This window comes from Fringilla coelebs (genome assembly GCF_963513975.1).
Source record: "Fringilla coelebs genome assembly, chromosome: 2".
NCBI classification, from domain to species: Eukaryota; Metazoa; Chordata; class Aves; order Passeriformes; family Fringillidae; genus Fringilla; species Fringilla coelebs.
The window spans coordinates 67,785,277-67,805,608 of record NC_140029.1 but is presented as its reverse complement, the minus strand read 5'-3'; the positions used below and the strand labels follow the sequence as shown (position 1 = coordinate 67,805,608).

Genomic DNA, 20,332 nt, shown 5'->3' with positions numbered 1-20,332 from the left:
TTAATTTTGTGGGTTTGAGTTTATGCAATAAAATATAAATGACTAAAAACATAAACTGATAAAACTAGGGAAATCACCTAGGGAAAAAAAATTACCATATTGTTCTTAATTTCCATTCGGGTTTTGTTTCAAAAAGTAAATACCTGGCTTACTCTAAAGCTAACATTTCTTTAAAGCGACTACTCATTTTCTTATTTTTATTGTATCTTTTTCATATTTTTTAGTTAATATCTTGGTAATGCTTTGACTTAAGACATTTTGTTTGGCAGCCAGGTAATCAATCAGTCCGATGTCTTATCTATCAAACACTGAGTGAAAGACCTTTGAGTAGTAAGGAAGAATTAAGACATTGATTAAAGACTAAACAGATCAAGAGGTTGTGTCTGTCATACATGGCTCTTTCAGTGTCCTTTCTGTGGTCAAGGTAGGCATGGCCTGCCTTAATGACTGCAGGGGAAGAAACAAATGAAAAGACTTTTGAGGAATTTAAGCACATAGAAGAAATTTCCTGAGAATGAAAAGAGAAGACGTGCACTTACGCACATCCAGCTGTGAACAGAGGCTGATGATACCTGTCCTCTTCAATCACTTCCCAATCTTGATTTCCCCACCCTAAGTCTCTTCTGCTCTATTCTTCTCCCTTTTCAGTGCCTCTCTGCTTTTCCTGGTTGACAGCTACATCGCTTCACCTCACAAATCCATGCTGGCTAAAAGGAAAATTCCCAGCCCTCTGTCTTAAATCTCCTGTACCAAAATCTATGCCCTTCTAATTGCCAACCCACCCCAGAGTATTTCCTATCTGACTTTCCTCAGCCCCCTCATTTTCAGCTCTGTTTCTTCTGCCCTCAGCCACACATATCAGAGCCTTGACATATCCTATTTATGGCTTTTCCTCTTGCCAGCCAGAGGCTGCCATGGCATGTGCTCTACTTCCACCTCTTTGTGTGCACATGCAGCAGCGTGCTGTTAGCTGAATCTGCCCTGCTGTCTTTGTGGAAGGAAAGGGACAGTGCTTCATCTGGCAGGAGTTTCAGAAACCTGGATAAATGTGTTGGCTAAATAACAGATGCAGGTTAAATGCAGGCTGCATTTATCAAATGTTTTTGTAGATAAAAGACTGATAGTGAAAGAATGGAAAATTGTAACCCTAAACCAGGCTCTTTTCCCTCACATTTTAATAATACAATTTAAAAGAAACTTGTTTAAAAATATTTTAGAACTGCAAATGAGTTCTGCTCGCAGTGTTGTTCATGTTACTTTGCCTCAGAAATAACAGAACTCCATGAAGTCTTTTACTGAGACATGACCAAATTTGCTTATTAATGCATAGCTTCATGAAGATTAATATCAGCCAAGCTGCCAAAATTCTAAACCATCTAGATTCTCCATGGTTGGGCCATGATCAGGATCGCTATAAAGGGAATTTTTACTCTGGTAAAAACTTTAAACTTCTACAGGGAAATAGAATACCAACAGAAGAGAAGGTTCTGAGTAGCAGATAGAGAGCAGCTTGGAATCTTAATGCTTCTTTTAGGGGAATTCTTCTCACTGTTGTGTCTTAACCTCTAGAGACTTTTCTATTGCAAGCTCATTCTTGCTTACTTCTCTCAATGTACCTTATTACTCTTTGATTCTGTTCCTATATTTAGTTTCTCATCTCAGTTTAATCATGCTGCTTCTTACACATGAAAATTAGTTGAGTGATGTTGCAGGGAAGAATTTTTCCACTCTGTCTTTATGGCCTTGAGTTTATGAATTGATTAGTTGACTCTTCCACCAATGGAGGAAGCTGTAAAATCACTGCCTTCTTGGAATGAAAGCATTTTCAGCTTGTAGGGTGCTGTTTCTGGAAGTTTGTAGAAAAGTGTAAAGGGTTTATAAAAGGCAACTATTAAGATTATCACCAGAGCTTTAAGATAGCTATGCAGAAAACAACTCATAAATTTTTCAGTGCAAATGCAGAAAAAGCTGGTGGCAAGTCCTATATCAAGATTGACCAAACCCTTCCACTGCCAAATGTTTCTCTATTGTTTACAGCAGAGATTTGACAATTATTTGGGATAGTATTGCTTCCCAATATTTTTTCAGCCATATTGTAAGCAATTAAAAATATCATTTTCATTCATATTACTTTCGAAAAATTTCAGCACATTTTTATCTAGTAGGAAGGTTTTACACTATGAAAGAGACAAGAAGATCACAGGAAAATACACTTTTTTTTTTCCATCTTTTTAAAGTAAATAAATATTTAAAGTGTGATTTGTATAGTCATTTTTATAATGACAAAATTGTGTGTATTTCCCTTACATACGAAAAGGCTCATTATTAGGTTAATAAACAGGGGGAGTGCTGGTTGTATTTTTTAGCCATATGGAAGCAGTGCAAGAGCTATTTAGGTAACTCAGTAGGTTAAAACAATTACAATACACTTCATAAATCACAAGCAAACAAGGTATTTTAGGGAAGGAGCGTGACAGATGAGGTCACCAGATATACAATATGTCATTTAGTTAACTTAGGCCCATATTTTTCCCATAATATAGTAGACGAACTCATTAGTTAGAATGAAAAACAGTAAGAAGGAGGCATCTGGCTTCCAACTGCCTGTTTCTGACAGGGTTAAGATCACTAGATCTAGTAATGATTCTGCTTTGTCTACTGACATGGCCTTGTGCTGTAGAAAACTGATGAGGTTTGCTGAAAATTTAGTCTCTTGCTGTCACAGTGTTAGAACATGGACAGATGCAATCAGATGTGGCTTTGCTTCTGTTCATGTTTACCATTTTGCTAAGTTGCTTTAAGTTTTATTTAGGATTTCTGTAAAATAATAGATGTTTCTGGTTTAAGATTTTTCTAAATCACTTTATGAATCAGTATTTATTTCTGCATTCCGAAGGCAACCGAAGTGCTATGACATGGTGCAAAAGAATATGGAACAGAACTTAGAGATATCCAGTTTTATAACTAAAACTGGTTGGGTTTTGTGACCTATGCAAAGAAGTTTACCATTTACCTAAAGTAATATTAGTAATAATAGCAATGCTGATCAAGAAGGTCTTATAATGCATCTTTTCACCCATGTTTGTGTGGATTTCACACATCCTAATTTGCTAGGATTCTTACCTGAAAGGTAGTTAAAAAGTTTTATCAGTTCTTAAAAATTTAGTTTTTCTTAAGGCACAAAATGTGAATTGAACCTTTTAAACCCTTATTCATTTAGCTTGTTTGATGTTTTACAAATGAGAGTTAATGCACTCCACTTAGTAGTTTTGAGATATCATTATTCATAGTGATAAATTAGACTGAGCTGAATTGGCTTAGTGTAGCATATTTGTATCAGGTATTGGAGGCACAGCAAAAAAAGTAAAGATACAAATCTGATTTTTGTCTAAATCAAGTATACATATAATTGCCTGAATTTAGAATAACTTCCTTTGATATTTTTGCCCTAGATCCTTTCAATTAGTGTTGTCAATAATAGTCCTTTCAATAGTATGTCATACTGAAATTTTATGTCCACAAATATAACTTTGCGTCAATTTTTAGCATCAAATGACGCAGGCCTCCCATCATTATATTTTTATTTGGGAACAAAGGTTTGCAAGTCACCTGCTGATTAATTAAGTACTGTCCTATTTATAGCATCTCAAGATTAGTTCTATTTTTTTTAACTTGCTACGCTGATTGGAAAGCTTCTACATAGCCTTAATTATATATTGATGACTGTCACTTTCCAAATTAAAATTTATTCATGGTGAGTTTGCATTGGTTTCTTGTGCCAACTCTGCAAAACCTTTTTTTTTTTTAATTTTCATCTACAACTTGTGACAGCTGTTGTATAACTTCTCAGCATTAGTTTGGCCTGACTATGTCAGCCAAACTCTTTTCTGCAACAGTAGATCGCTAAGTATTTCCATAGTGGCACTTCCACATTTCTCAAATATGAAGGCATACACAGTATTCCATAATGAATCCTTCCAGAGCCTTCTCTAATGCTTAGCTGTTGCAAAGCATTCAAAAAAGTTTGGAGCCACATTTGCCTTTTCTTTGGGATTATTGTATGGTCAACTAAATAGTTACCCACTAGTTGATATATCCAAATCCTTCTTTTCAGTCATTTACCAAAGATGAATTCCAGTTATAATGGGTAGTTCTGTGATCTTCACCAGATACAAAGCTTTTCACTATTAAATGTAATTTGCAGTTCTGCTGTAATGCCTTCTTATAATCGTGCTTTTGTGACCAGCAGTGGTACCTTGTAATTTTGTCATCAGCAAATTTAGCCACAATGTTTTTACCTGAAATTTTTATTCAAAATGTAAACAAAATAGCTCCCATGGTATTTTATTATCTTTTGAAAGTAACTGATGGTTCCTTCTTAGCCAGTTTATTTCCCCACTTTCTAATTATTTCCAGGGTCTCACGACTAAATTGCAATCTGTTGTGACAACCCCAGCTTTACTGAATTTACTATATTGACCCTTACTTTCTCTGAACAATAACTATTAAAAATAATACTTAATACTTATGTATATACTTATAAGTATTAAGTATTATTTAAGAAAGCCATTTTTAAAATTTGTCTTGTTGCATTCCATTACTATTCTTTACTCCAAAATAGATCCTGAAATCTTGCTTTCTGTTGAAAGTTTGCAGTTGTTGAGATAATTTTTTTCCTATCTCTTAGAAAGAGAAACCTTGTATGGTTTTCTTCAGTGATGTGTTATTATCTTCAGTCATCAGTTTGGCAAAAGTGGCTACTACTAGACCGGTGATATAATGGATATTCCTTTCAAAATTGCCTTGGAGTCAGTTCATTACAATAGATTTTAATGTGTTAAAAATCTTCTGGTCTACTCAAGGTAGTTGACTTTCCACAATTGTATTTCTACCAGGTTTTCTGTTCAGCATTGTTGACCTTAATGGAAATTGAGGTTGGGTGTAACCTAACTTCACCATGTAGTGGACCATCGTATCTTTTCAGTGCCCTCTTTTCATTTGCATAATAATGGAGCCTTATGCCATTTTATTCACCATACATTTCATGGGCAGCAACCTGCTTTACTGGCTGTCCAGTACTAATCTTCCCTTCAGTTGAGAAGTGTTATCTTTGTATGGATGGAGTTTAAAGAGACAAGCAGAAAATTCATTAGCATCATTCTGTGGATCAGATGTCTTTCTGTGCCAAATATAGGCAGTACTAAGTAGATATGGATCATTTTGCTTCCTGACCTGGCAGATGCTAAATGCATTTGATGCAGCTCATAAATCCAGTTTCTACTTCCTGCTTCACAAAGAAGAGCTCATATCTATTTGATAAGATGCGTTTAAGGCACTTAAGAGAAAAAGAAGGAAGTGGCTTCAGTGTTTATGGCTGTTAAAAGAAGAAAACAATGCTCCTTTATAATGGGTGATTCTGCTTCATCTTTTTAAAAGCCTCTTCTGTTCTTTCTTATTACTTGTACATATGAAGAGGTTTACAAAACCATTAGTTCAAACACATAAATAATCTCTTACAGATTTTTTTAATGGGTACATGTATGTACCCACACTTATGCCTATATGCTAAATAGATATTTTTTACCTGACTGTAACAAAAAATCAATAGTGAGATATGAGACGGTTTTTCAAGTTACATTTCTGAAGTACATTTTTTTGGTAACAGAGCTTCATTCAAATATGTCATAAAATATTACCCATAATATCTAAACCACTGTATCAGAGCCACTAAAAAAGTGTTCCTCTTTCATACATAGGACAGCAAAATTTTATAGTCGAGACAAGTAATTTAATGAAAATAATGTAGTTTTAAAATAAACTAGGAAAGCATTTTGTCAATAAAAATAGCCCAATTTGTCTTTTTCCAACCAAAATTAGGATATGAATTACTCACAATTCTAGCTGACTTTTTTCTAAGCATAGCAAATTATTCTTATTTAATGAAGATTTTGTGTCTGTTTCACTGAAGTAATTAGTAGAGGTATGGTCTTCTCGGTTACAAGATGTGATAGGATCCTTTTCAAACTGGAAATGTTCCAAACTCAAGATATTTCACTTGTATATCTCTATGAGGCTGTATTTATTTTGTTCATTAATTGTTCCTGAATTACATAATTTTATTTTTTGTGGGAAAAGAAGAGGTATCTAAAAAAATCAATAATAACACATGTTTTTTTTCCTTCAGGTGTAAATTAATCTGTATTCAGTGCAATGATATGTGTGTAGAAATGTGTGTAATACACATTTTAAACAAAACACAAAGCAAAAAAATGGTCTAGCAGTTTTCTTTTGAATGCAAACTTAATATTTGATGACAGCAATACAAAAGTAAATTTTATAGTAATCCAAAAGCATAAGTGATTGCAATTTTCCCTTCTGGTAGGCTCAAGGATAATATGGTTCTGCAGTTGATAAGTATAATTTTTAGTGTTGTTTTTGCTGGCAGTATTTTGCTGTTTGATTACTGTGTGAGTAGTGGCCTGTAGTTTCTAAATGTCACTGAGTTTGTATAATGCAATTTTGGGCTCCCTCTTCCAAGCCTGTCTATATGCCAAACAGCTGCTGGAGGTTAAATGTTTTGTATGTAGAATGAATTTGTGGCCTTTCTAACACATTTCTGTCATATAAAACCTTATGATCATATTTTATGAGAAAATATCAAACTTAATTTTTTTCATAATCTCTATTTCGCTGCAGAGACACCAACTGTGTTTCCAGAAAATATCAAAGATAAAGAAACACCAACACCAGTTGAAGATATTCAGCTGGAAAGTTCTATTCCTCATACAGATTCTGGAATTGGAGATGAACAGATGCCCAATATTTTGAATGGGACAGACTTGGAGACCAGCACAGGTCCTGATGCTATGAGTGAGCTGTTGTCTACTTTGTCTTCAGAAGTGAAGAAATCTCAGGAGAGCTTAACAGAAAGCCCTAGTGAGATTCTGAAACCTGCATCATCAATATCCAGTATCAGCCAAAGTAAAGGAATCAATGTCAAAGAAATCCTGAAAAGTCTTGTGGCAGCCCCTGTTGAAATTGCAGAATGTGGCCCAGACCCGATCCCTTACCCAGACCCTGCACTGAAGAGAGAAGCTCAGGCTATTCTTCCCATGCAGTTTCACTCATTTGACAGGTATATGGTTGGACTCATTATTTTTTATTGATGTAATTCAGAAGTTTGAAGGGCTTTTATTTCTTCCAAAAGGTTTTTCTACTATTGGTTGGTATTATAGTATGTTAAAAACAACAGCACTATGTCTCCCTTTCTGCATTACCAACAGACTACGTGGTATAGACAAAAGTAATTCTTCTTGTTCTTCTCTGTTAGCAGTGAATAAAACTCTATGAAGTACTTGGAAAACAAGCCTGTTGCAAAGAAATATATGTGCAATAAAATCTTTTTTTTCTTTAAGCTGCTGTTTTAGTGAGAAGGAGGGGGGACAATATCTGCTGATACAGAACAGATTGTGCAGAAATTCAGTAAAATATCCTTTCAAAGGCTTAAATCTTAATTGGATCCATCATTGAACTGTTTTCTGGTACTGAAATGCTTTGACCATGCCAAATTGTTTGCTTGGTCATGGTGGAAACCAGTTTTCTTTTAGGTCTTTAAAACAACAGAAGCTGTTAAAGCTCAGAAGTTAGTGCTTAAAACTAAATTCACAAACATTTCCACAAAGAGTCCTTTGTTGTTTTTTTTTTTCTTGTGCTGTATCTTCCTAGTCTCTAAAAAACATACTTGCTTTTAAATGTCCAGTCCCTCTGTCATCCTGAACATAGAGATTGTGTTGTTGTGGAATTCTCAGCATCCTCCCAGAAGTGTAGTCCCATCCATTGTGAGTTTAGACCTGAGTCTTCTGAGTGTTGATGTGGTTGTATTTTACATCCTTTCAGTTTCTTCATAAAAATATTTTTTAAATGTTAAAAATTGAATCAAGGCTTAAAGACTATTTAAGACATGTCTTGAAAACTTAAAAGTATATTAGTTTATCAGGCAGGTGCAGGTAAAGTTCAGGCAAGTAAAACACTAAAGAAAATAAAAAAATAAGGCAGAAAAGACTTATTGTGATTTATGAGAGAAAAAAATCTGTATTTGCAGAAAACCTGCAAAAATATAATAAATATCTTCATTAAGTCTTAAGAGAAAGAATATTCAGTGTTTTCAACATAACATAAACAGTAAAGTGCAAGAAAATATGTCAGAATTTTAGAATAAAAGTGAAGTACTTTTCCATTATGAGGCCCATAAAAAATCTTCTGGTTTTCTTGTCTCTCTATATAGAAATACTGCTTTTCTAAAATAATTCAATTAACAAACAGATAGTGTCTGTGGTAAGAAAAATTATTTTATCAAGATAGGATAAATTAAATACTCCTTAGAAGCAATGGATATTTCCCTTTCTAATATTTTAGGTCTTAAATAATATTTTTGATCTTAAAACTTTTCTAGGGAAATCTCATTTAAGAGCTTTTACATTAAGATGTTATTTTTTTAGTTCATCAATCTGCGCATTTTTATTTTAGATTGCTTTCAATATGAAGTGAAAATATTTTTTTCTTCCTATGCAGTTAAGAATTTTTCTTTTTTCTTTGTGAGGAACCACCATATTCCAGAAAGCATGCTTTTACATTAAGCAGTATAAAACATCATGCTACATGTAGAAATAATCATACCTTAACTGTAAAAAGCAAAAAGGTTACTTTATCTAAATTTCTACCTGGGTTAATGAGAAAAATATTTCATTCACAAGCAATGGTTGATTCACAAAATGCCAGACACCTAAATTAAAAAGGAGCATATAATCTTATGAGATGTCTTTGTCATTGTTAGAGGAAACTTGACATAAAGGTGATTGAAGACATGAATTTTACTGTGCATTTTTAAATTATAGCTCTATAAGAAAGCACTAAAAACTCCAAGGGCCTGCAGTTGGTTGGCCATAACCTTTATTTAAGGCAAGCACCTCCATTTAATTGTTCTTGCAACAATATGACTTCTTGTACCTTTGGAACATCATTGGTAGTAGTAGATAATATAGAATTATGGAATTTTTTAAGAGGTGCCTCATGTCTAGAGCTTAGAATTTTTGATAAATATTTCATACTTAATAAGTTTAGCAGCTGATGAGTTTAGTGGTTTGTTTTTTGCTTCACCTGTTACCCTGCCAACCCAATTTGATGATTTCCTGTAAAAAGTGCACCGCCGTGTTGTATCTCGGTAGTGTACATTGTACATTCAACCTTTGGAATCATTCACTTCTTCAGAGGAAAAAAAAATTGGTAATGGTGAAGTTTAGGCAAAAGAATTCACTTTTACATAATTTTTGGTGGTTTGTCTTTTTTTTCTTTTTCTCTTAAATAAATGACCCTGGCTGTCTGATTTCGGTGAGTAAGGTAGATGATGATTTTTAGTGTAACCAACAACTGTGAATGGAAAAATGACACGTTCAGGCAAGTCCAGCAGATTGGGAAGTGTTACATTCTTTTATCCAACTAAACAAATGTTTTTGAACTGTGGCCATCTTGATAAAAACACAGATGTTCTTAGCCCATCAACTTGGACCTCAACTGACTAGTTCCACTCCATGGCTGCATTGAATGATGCCCATTGTTCAAGCGAGTATTCCTCTGTGCAGATTTTTCATATTGCTGGAGTACTTACTTGACAATCTTTGGAGGCAAATATTAATGGTGATGATGTCACTTTTTCAAATTATGAACGTGGAGCAAATTCAGATCCTCACCTTGTAACTTTTCATAGGGGATGAAACAAGGGTTAGAGGGAAAAAACTTTGAATAGTATATTGAAATCATAACTGAACAAATTTAAGTATTAATTGACAAAGCAGCATGAATTTTTCCTAGTGATGATTTCTGAACATTTTATTTCCTGTATTTTCCCAATAACTTGTGAAAAACTGAAAAGAAATTACAGCAGGGCTGTCTTTCCATACTTGCTCATGTAAATGAAATTCTGTTTACTAATATAAAATAACATTTAAATAAGATAAACTGTTTGGGGGTTATTTTTAAAGTAAAACTATGCCTGTAAACCATGTTTCTGGAGGATCTTGTGTTGCTGCAGTTTATGCAACTTTTGGTACTTCACTGAGAAGTGTGGCTTTTGGTCATCTTTTTTGTCCCTGGAGAGAACCATGAGCAGTGGAGTGTATTGTTTTGTCAGGTTCTATTTGTTTCAGGTTTTATAAAATAAGCACAGTGATTCCATATTTATAACCAAATCTAGGTTTGAAAAATTTATTTTTCACAATAATCTGAAGATAGTCCTTTTGAGGCTATATTTTTTGTTGTTTTTTTGGTTTTTTTTTGCATTTGGATGTCTGAGTGCCTAGCAAAAGTATAGTTGAGCTAATTTTCTTTAATTATGATCATGGATGAAGGGTAAACACCATGTAAACTCTGGTAAATAGAATTGAAATTGAGAACTGTATTTTTGCATTTATTAGGATGTGTTTTGCTCTGCATCTTCTTTTAATTGTACATTCATAATGTGTCCATAAGACTCATTTTGTATGAAGCTACCACGTATTCTCCCGTGGAATTTGCGCAGTTGTAAATGAAACATAAAAGCAGAAAAAGTGCCCAGCATGTTTTATCAAATGGTGGCTAATGTATGCAGCAGTTCAAGTGCTATCAAATGTAAATGATGAGGTGATATTGATGAAAGGAGGGGATTGAGGTCTCGGGGGGCGCCGATGACGGATTGAACAGAAGCGGCCTTGCGCCGCACGTAACTCAAGTCTGTCGTCTTCACCACTCAAAGCCATAATGGGAGGTGGCAGTCTGAAATGAGTTGCCACGGCAAAGAGTATTATTTTTGAAATGCTTTCACACAAATCACTAGGCCCTGCATACAACTTAGTTTCATGCTTTAATGTCATCAGGAGGCACAAATTGGTGTGTCTAATTGTTTGCCACCTGCCAGCAAAATGAGCTGCCAGGCAGCCAGACGGGTTTGATTGTCTGTCAGCTCTTCAATAGATTGAGAGTGACAACATCAAAAATTTCACTTCAAACTCTGAAGCTTTGAGCAGCTTTTCAGAGACCTCTTCCCCACAAGTGCTTCTGGACAACTGCATTTTTCAATTAGTTTTCAATATATTGCTGCCTTCTGCCTCATCTGTCTTAAGGTAGCCGTAATTACATTATGAGCTGTATAAACAGATTTCTGGGACACAAGAGCCTGGATCCTCAAAGTTATGACATGTCTTTTAACGTCAGACTGAATTTCTTGAAAATGGCATCCAGGTTGACATTTTTAGAAGCAAACACAAAGGGTGATTTCACCTAGATTTGCGACAAATGGAGCATAACTCACCAATAATTCCTTTTTGCCTTCTCATCTTCTGTCTGACAAAATTCAGTCTCTCTTATTGATTTTTAGGGTTTGGGGATTCTTTTTTTTTGGTCAATTTTCATTGGTCCCACTGGATGCAACCTAGATCATTATGGTTTTTGAATTTGTTTGTGATTCTACTCAGTATTGCATTTTGAAGCTTACACCTCACTCTACTTTTTTTCTAGTCGAAATTTCTTAGATGGGTGCTATTACTGAAATTTGGAGCGCTTGTGGCTTTGTGTCTCTCTTTTTTTTTTTTTTTTTGAACTGAGGTAATTTATATATATTTTCTGTTCTTAGAATTACTTAAATGGGAAGAATGCTTGCATAAGCAGAAAATCTTGAATTCCTAGAAATTAAAATAATATGATTTTTTGGTGCTTTTAAAGAAGTGATTCCCTTTTAATCCATTATAATTTCACAAATTGGAAGATTATGGGTTTGCTTAGTTTACATGCTTGGTGAAATCTTTAGGAATGTATTTGAGGATATTTTGGAGAACGCATCTTTCAAGTATTTTAGTTTTGATTTTTGGAGTTTTTGTTTTTTTCCCCTGACAGAAGGACCTAGGAGCCAGTTTTCCAGTGCTAGAGAAGGTGGACAACTTGTGAGATCCAGTCAGGTCTCATACATATCCTTCCCATTAATACAGAGACAGGTGGTCTTCAAAAATATGATTAATTTTATATAGGTATGCTATATTTAGAAGGATTACTCAGAGAATCTATGTGTTTTGCTAGAATATAGTGGTGGGGTAGGGTTTTTTTTCTTTTTTCCTTTATTTTTTCTTTTATAGTTAACTGATAGAATGGGAAAATACAAGAACTGGGAGAGAAGATGCACTGAAGTTTCAAATAGAGAGGTTCAATGTCTATCTGTTGTATGATTTGCCACCTGTGGGAGATCATTAGTACTCAGTGGTCTACTAAGTCATTCAAATAGGAGGCCATATTCCTGTTAGAGTAAAAAATTCTCCAACTAATGATTGCTGAAAAATAGATTTGATTTTCCTGAAATCTTATTAAAAATTGTCATGCATAAATACCTTTTAGTCTTCTCCCAGGAAAAATGCTTACTTTTTAAAGTTAATTACAAATAATTGAAGAAAAATAGAGCAACTTTCCCATGAGTCAAGAAGGAACAGGTACAGGTTCTGTCTGTTCTTAGGCACTGCATTCCCCATTACTTTGGGTTCACAATAGTGTGTGAACAGATGAATGAAAAACCTAATCAGCAGTGTGGGAATTAAAGGACTCATCTGGTTCCAGTTCACTCAAGGTAATTTTCATTGTCTTTGTGCAGCAGAGACTGGCCCAAAGAAAATACTTGGGGGATTCTCTAGAATATATTTTTCTGAGGTAGCAGTAAAAATATGCTCCAGAGAATGAGGTATGGTTTGAGATCCTGTTAGAGAAGAGGGCTGAAGTTGCATTGTCTGTATTCCTAGAGAGTGCCTTAGTCACTCATTTAATAAGTATAATAAAAGAGAAAGGGAAATCTCATTGCCACTTCAGCTGTTTGTTTAGAAAAAAATCATCCTAAATTTATGAACAGGTTCAGGTCAAACAAAATTTGGTATATTAATCCTCAATTCATTTTCATAAAGTTGTAATCATATTCCCCATATCTATCATTTAGCAATCTATACACAGGTAGCTCTTTCAAAACACCTCTTATCACCTATGTAATATGAGCTTTTTCATATTCATATACGCGGAACTCTAGGTATGTCTGGCCTGAAGTTGATGAGAAGAAACTAGGATCTCCCTACTCCCTACTATAATTGACTGGCTATAGAGATGAAAATTGAACTGCATTTTTGTATATCTGTTTATCCCTATCTGCCTTCTTTTACAGGACTGATTATAGCTTTTTAACCTTTTTTTCCCCCCTTTTTCAGTATATATATAAGATTAGGTTCCTCACCCATGCTCATTTATACCTCATATTGATTGTTTCTTTGGGGTTTTTTTTCCTATATTTGATGGTGTTCCTGACATTTAATACATAATATGTTCACTTAGATTCTATTCACTTTCTTCAAACTTATTAAACTTCCAGTATTTTCCATTTCTCTGTTTAGCCAAGACCATTAATCTTTCCGGATAATTAGCTTTTTTTATCTTTTAAATGTTTTCCTTGTTTCTTGTCAGTATTTTAGATCACTTTAGATACTTCAAGTAATTTATCCTGGATGTAAAGGACAGAATTTCTTTGTGAATAAATACTTACTCCTCTGCGTGATCCAAGATTAAGGATCAGTGATCTTCATGGCATTGTCCTAAAACCACACCTGAGATGATTTTCTTTCTTCTAGTTAGAAACAAGCAATTTTTGTTTAGTAGATTAGGATCATTTAATGTACTTTGAGATTCGGAGGTTTTGGTGCATGTGTGGAATCAAATGATTGAAAGAATCCATAATACATGGATATTCAGCACTAATATTGCATTTGCATAAGTTCCAACAGTGACATCCTTCTGTGAATCTTCCATATCTCTTCTACAACTCATGTGTATACCTCACAATTTTTTAAGCCCCTTTTTTTCTCCATGGCTCTCTACTCTGAGTTAAACCTTTCCTCCTTGGTGTCAGATGTATCTTATCTTAATGCAGTCTATCCTAATAGTCTATCCCTTCTATCCAAATAGAAGCTTGTTTAAAGTAGGAATCAGAATGTGTTGTTAGTATTTAGTAATATTGCAGGCTCAGATCAGAGTCTGGGGGTGAAATCAGAAAGAATAGGAGGTAAACAACGATATAAATGTTTCATAGGGGACTAGATATAGGCAGAGATATATAATATAAATAACTTTTAGAGAAGGAATATTAAGCTTTCTTTTCAGAGATTAAGTTAATCTAGCTGTAGGAACAAGGTAGCATGTAATATAGCAGACAAATTGCCACCCACTTTTTAATGTGATTTCTTCTGCAACCTCTGAAGTCGCTGTTTGACAAAGAGCAATTCTATGAAAAACTTGTCTGAAGTCTGTGCTGCCTTTTGAAGAATACTTGAAAAATCCTCATGCTTTCTGCTGCTGTGGGGGAGGAGAGGAGGAGCACGAATATAAATTCAGCCTTAAGAGGTTTCACATATCCCACAGGAGAGTAAAGTGATTCTAATTTAATTGCTGCTGCTCAGATAGGTAGCTCAAGACATCCAGTATTGAAGGCTTATCTCTGACCTTTATTCTGACCACAGTGATTAAGTTGGAAAGCCTTTAAATTTTAAAATGGAGAAGAGATACAGAATGTGAATTGCAGAGAAAGAGAAAATATAGAGCTGCATAATTTGTGTGTCACCAGCACTGTGTAGCTCAATATTTAAGTAAAGTCAATTTGAGAAAGTGGCGGGTTTTTTAATTTCCATTCTCTCTTTTTGCATTTCAATGCATTAATGGTATTATTTTCTATCTAGTTATTTCATGCAAATTTCTAAACCCCAGAAGAATCCTGTAGCTATTTGCTGAGGTTATTTAATGAACCAGCAATGCATAAGTACTATGTGGGTAGAATCAACAACACTCGTCTTAAGCATGATATGAATTACGATGACTTCAGGCTTAGGTTTAAAACTTGGTAAAGGACACTCAGAGTAAAGGAACAGTGATTAGGAGCCACAGGTATATTTAGGATTGAAAACCACATAAGGAACACAGAAATAAAATCGGTTGCTACAGACAATTACTACTAAGTCTTTACTGGCTACATCATTGGGAATCATTTGAGACCACGATGATGTGATTCCGGCAGCTGTGTGGACCAGTTTGGAATATTTAGGTAGTCTGAAATGTTTTACAAAGCAAGGCCTGAAATGAAGTACAGAAGTGTATATAACCTTTTCTTCTACTCTGTAAATTTCTGCTCCTTGATGAAAGAAAAACTTGAATGCCTGACAGATACATGTAAAGCATCTACCACAGTAAATTAATTCCTCAAATCTTATGCTCAAGTATAATACTTCTTCCATAAGTCTGATTTTTTTATTTGCCTGTTTTCACTGTACGTGCTGTTGGAGTGGTTAGATTGGTTAAAGGAAGAGTTTATTTACTTGAAGGGCAGTCATTCTCTTTCACCTTTCTTGATCTGCTGTCCCTCTTATTGTTTTGCACATTTTTGACCACTCTGTTGTGTTGTTCATACAGTTTTTCTGTCTGCTTCATCTAAATGTCATTCTGTATTCACTCACTGTATTTTGTTTTATCAGTAAGAATGAGACATTTTGACAAGGTCACCATGTATGGCATGTCAGAAAGCTGCATTTTCTTTCAGCTAGGATGATGTCATCTCACTGATTTTCCCTATTCTTATGGTAGAGAGGTTTCTATTGATATTTCTTGATATTTTGTTGTTTAATAGAATCTGACCTATCCCAATGTGGTGATCTAGATACACAAAACAATGCCAGCTATGTGTAGAGCATTATATCTGTGGGATATGGGAAGGATTGTCCTTGCTACAGAAGCTGTATTTCAGTTCTAAACTACACTTATTAGGGGTCCCTTCCAAATCAAACTGATCCTATTACATCTGGGAAGTAAAGCTGACATGTGTGATCATTGCTATGGAAAGTTAGGTGATCTTTTGGACACTCTGAAAGACCACTGTATTATTTAAATATGAGGAGGAAGACCTTGAATTTAGCTTCATCTTTAGAAAAATAGCAGGAAAAAAGGAAATACTTCCACAGAGATTGTATTGCCAATTTAACAGATAGTATTACCAGACTTTATGAGGGGAAAATTGTTTTTCTTGAAATAACTTACATGTCTTTCACTCACAATGTCTTACATTTGGAAACCCTGGAATGAGTGTGTGTCAAAGGAGTCTGTTCAGCAGTCAGGGATCCTTCCTGCTTGCATCCAGAAAAGAGGTACAGGATCTGCTCCAATGGCATGGAGAGTGTGGGATGACAGCCGTCAAGTCTTCCTCACATCTCCTGTGTTCTTCATATGTTGGCCACTCTTTCCAGGTTTTGCATATGCCTTTTTTACCTTTATAGACCTGCCAACAGCCTCTCTGTCCTTCCCAAGCTCTTTGAGTCATAATTCTTCACAGTTTCTGTCTGCAAGGTCATCTTGTGAAGCTACATGTTGACCTGTGGTCTGGGTGACCTGATAATCCATGTGCCATTAGAACATGGCACATGGATAGGCCAGTGTAAGACACCTTTTACTCTGTGTCTTTCCTTGCTGTGCTCCAGCATAAGAACACTCGCATTCATTCTTCATTCACCCTTTCTATTGCAATTCTCTACAAAGGTAGAGGGTAATGACAGTAGTTTCCTTTTGGAATTAATATATAGGGGAACATTCCCACCTAAGAAACAAGCTCTAATTTCTTCTTGTATTTTTATCACACTACAAGGACTTTGCTTTTGAGTATTTATTCAGTATTATAACCCAAATCCAAATATTTGATTGAGGTATTAATTGAAATAGAGATCTTTGTATGTAGATTGGGGTAGCTCTAGGAAATTTCATGGTGTTATGGAGCAGATTTATCTAACCCCTGTAGACCCAGCACTGTTCAGCTGTAGCTGCTGCTATGTAAACACTTAATATGAGCAGTGATTGTAAGATTATTAACTACAGACAAAGCAATTATTTTAGGGTCACTTATCTTAATCAATAGCTATTGCACTGTTCAAACTCATCTCCTCCTAATGTGAAGGGTCTGAGACAAAAGCCCATGGACATGCCTAGATTTACCTCTGTAAGAGTACGTGCTTCAGGGCAGGGGCAAGCTGTTGTTCAGAATGCAGAGACTTCAACTGCCAGCCCTCTAAAGAGAGTGAGGGGAAAAAATGTTTATGGATTGTTTTATTCACTGTTACCACCAGTCTTTACAATCCAGGGAGATGGAGGATTTAGACATATAGGGAAAAAGTACATTACCCTAAAACATTGTGTCGCACACCCTATGATTCATTATGTGCCATTATATTTACACAAAAGTGTAACAAAGCAGTTACTCTTGAGTAAAATGTGGCCTCATCACCCTAAATAATTGCCTTGCTCTTTTTTTTTCACAATGAATCATTTTAAAGAAGAGTGTATCTGCTTAAACAGAAAGTGTACACAATGATGAAAATATTTTGTTCAACATTATATGAATATGGTTTGTTTCAGGTTTGTTTTTCATTCAGGTTTGCCCGTGAAACAGACTTTTAAGGAGAAGGGGGTTTTATACATAAATGGAAATATTAAAAAGAAAAATGTAAATATAATTTCTTTCACTATGAGAGCCTCCCAGTGTTGAAAAAATATTGCGTCCAAAGAGCAAGTCTTTTGGTCTTCACATTTAAAAAACCCCTAAGTGTGATTTCAAATTAGGTTAAAAAAATTGAGTGCAATGTTTCCTGCTTATATTTGATATTTTGTTGGATTTTTTGTATGAAAGCCCTGTTCTCTTCTGAAAGCTTCAAAACTGCTTTTTAAACCTCAGCAATATCAATACTGTGAAAGCAAGTATTTATTGTGTTGCATTGTTGCTGTTCACTGTACTCCATGTGCTATTGATTTAGATTAAGATGAAAGAAGGCTGAATCTAAAATTGTTTCTTAGTTATCTCTGTGAAAAGCCAATATGTTCATGGTACTGAGGAATAACCTACTGTATTCAAATGTGCAGCTGAAAGGCAAAAAGTTTGCTGCTATCTTAGGTAACTTCATTAGGATCAACAAATTGACAGTCTTTATGACTGTGTGCATATAGACTTTTAGTCTGCTGGCATAATTTCTGATAGCTAACATTATCTTTGCAAATCTAGAACACACTGCAGTGTTATACTGTTGATAGCAGTGTTCTCAGCATATTGAGATGGTAGAGTCTTTCCATTTTGTGAGTGTTGGAAGATTAATTATGTTCTTCGGAGTCACATGAAGCTGCAGAATAAGGAAAGGAGTATGGTTTTAGGGCCTGTTAACAGAGTTTTACACTAATTCAGGAAGGTTAAAAAAATTTACAATATGCATTTCTCAGCAACTGCATCACCCGACAGCCTAAACCCATCACAATCAAAAACTCTTCCTGACTCCCTTGTGCAAGTTTAGTAATCTGTTGTTTCTTTTTCCACAGGAGTGTGGTTGTACCAGTGAAGAAACCCCCTCCGGGTAGTCTGGCTGTCACCACCGTTGGAGCTGCCACCGCTGGGAGCGGGCTGCCACCGGGTAGTACACCTAATATATTTGCTGCAACAGGAGCTACACCAAAAAGTATGATTAATACAACAGGTATTGTCCTTAAATATTCTTGTGACCCTCATTTTGTCTTTGTTTTGTGACCTTTCATGGTGTTTTGTTTCTTAATCATCTTCGTGTTGCTGTTGTTGTAGTTCCAAAATAAAACCTGAAAGGTTAAACCTTGGCCTTTATTAGAGACAGTGTTTTTTCTTGGTCTGTATTTGTAATCTTTAATAGTGCACAATGGACTTACACAGCCTTAAATAAGTTCATAAATAGCCTCAATATTGTTTTATAAGTGTTGTTTACAGTTGAAATGAGCTAAATTTTCTAGTGCTCTACAGTAGAGGACGTTTATATGATACATACCAAATAATCCCTCCTTATGTATCAAATAAAGAGGCAAGTAGATGCTTAATAAACATATTGTGGATTGTAGAGGATGAATATTTTGGAGAATTACTGTTTGTCAGTGAAAATTATGCTCTTTTTGGAAGGTTTTTAGTAAGAAACGACTTAATTTAACTGAATTCATCAGTAGTTGTTTTTTGTGACCTATAGGAGGAGGACTAAACCTTCTTTTAAAATTACTTTTAATACTAGTAGTGGGATTATCTGTCATGAAGGAGCCTGTTGACAGTGGAGACTGGTTTCTACTGAGAAAGGAATCCTTACTGAGAGCAACCGACATTTAACTTATACTCCTCTGAAGTATCTGGCTATAGACTTTTTTCTTTCTTAAAAAAGTAAAAACACTTGAGAGAAGAACTCTCTTCAAGGATATCACAAGTTCAGTCAAGGATTGAGAACATTAAAATCTCTCTGGGATTGCAGCAAACAGAGGGGGATGCTTTTGGCATCTTTCTGCTTTATGGAGTAATATGAGCTCTTTTTTTTTTTCTTTGCAGATTACCTTTAATACCTGGTAATAGAACTTTGATTTTGTTAAGGATTTTTTAAAAAAGAGCTTAAAATCTAACTTTTCTGAGGCAGATGGGAGGAATGAATACTCTGAATAATGTTATTGCTTCTCTCAACAGTTCATTTGTGTAGACACTTGTGTTAATCTTAAATGGATTTCCTTTTAGGTATTCTTATATCATGCAAAAAATATCTTGCACTGGAAACCTTGTTTTCAAATTATACTGAATCTTTTCCGACTGAAAAGTAAGGTTTTCAGTCTTGTTCATTCAGATATTCTTCCATATTAAATATCTGAGCTAGTTTGGCTGGAATGTAGTAGCCCTTGTTTGTAAGTAATTGCATTTTAAAAACAGTTATTTCCCTAACACTGTTCTTAGTAGAGGGCAGTATTGCAGAAGCTGTGGTACATTCAGTGTGGATAAAAGGCTCCTTTTTTTGACAGACCTTGCTGTTTCTTTTTTTTTATTTATGAAATTGTTTTTGAACCTAATCAATGTATTATCTTGATTAAATGAAAAGTACTGATTTAATGGAATTTCAGCAAGTGTGAAGCAAGTAATTAGAACTATACAGGTACTGAATTCTGTAGTAAAGCATTATATGAAGATCTGAATTTTTTAAGATTTAAGTTTTACAGTAACATTTTAGAAATGATAAACGTATTATTGGAAGTTAAAAAAAAAGTAGTATTCCACTGAAAATATTTAAATAAATATTAGATTAATATGCTCATTTTGCCATTTTTAATTAAGCTCCACCTATGATAGTCAAAACAGTGACTCATATATGTCAGTTTTCGAGACATATAGGCTATCTAAAGACTTTCTGGTTTATATACTTTAATCCATGAAATATCTATGTTA

General features: G+C 34.8%; 1 protein-coding gene across 1 annotated transcript in view; it reads left to right on the top strand.

The window, feature by feature from the left end:
* NBEA (neurobeachin) overlaps positions 1-20,332 on the top strand; it is a gene marked incomplete at its 5' end in the record, with an annotated part of 454,102 nt that overhangs the window by 165,301 nt on the left and 268,469 nt on the right. Inside the window, 2 exons of the mRNA XM_084201080.1 lie at positions 6,697-7,135; positions 18,442-18,596. Coding sequence (XP_084057206.1) covers positions 6,697-7,135; positions 18,442-18,596 — 594 coding nt within the window. The remainder of the gene's footprint in view (positions 1-6,696; positions 7,136-18,441; positions 18,597-20,332) is intronic.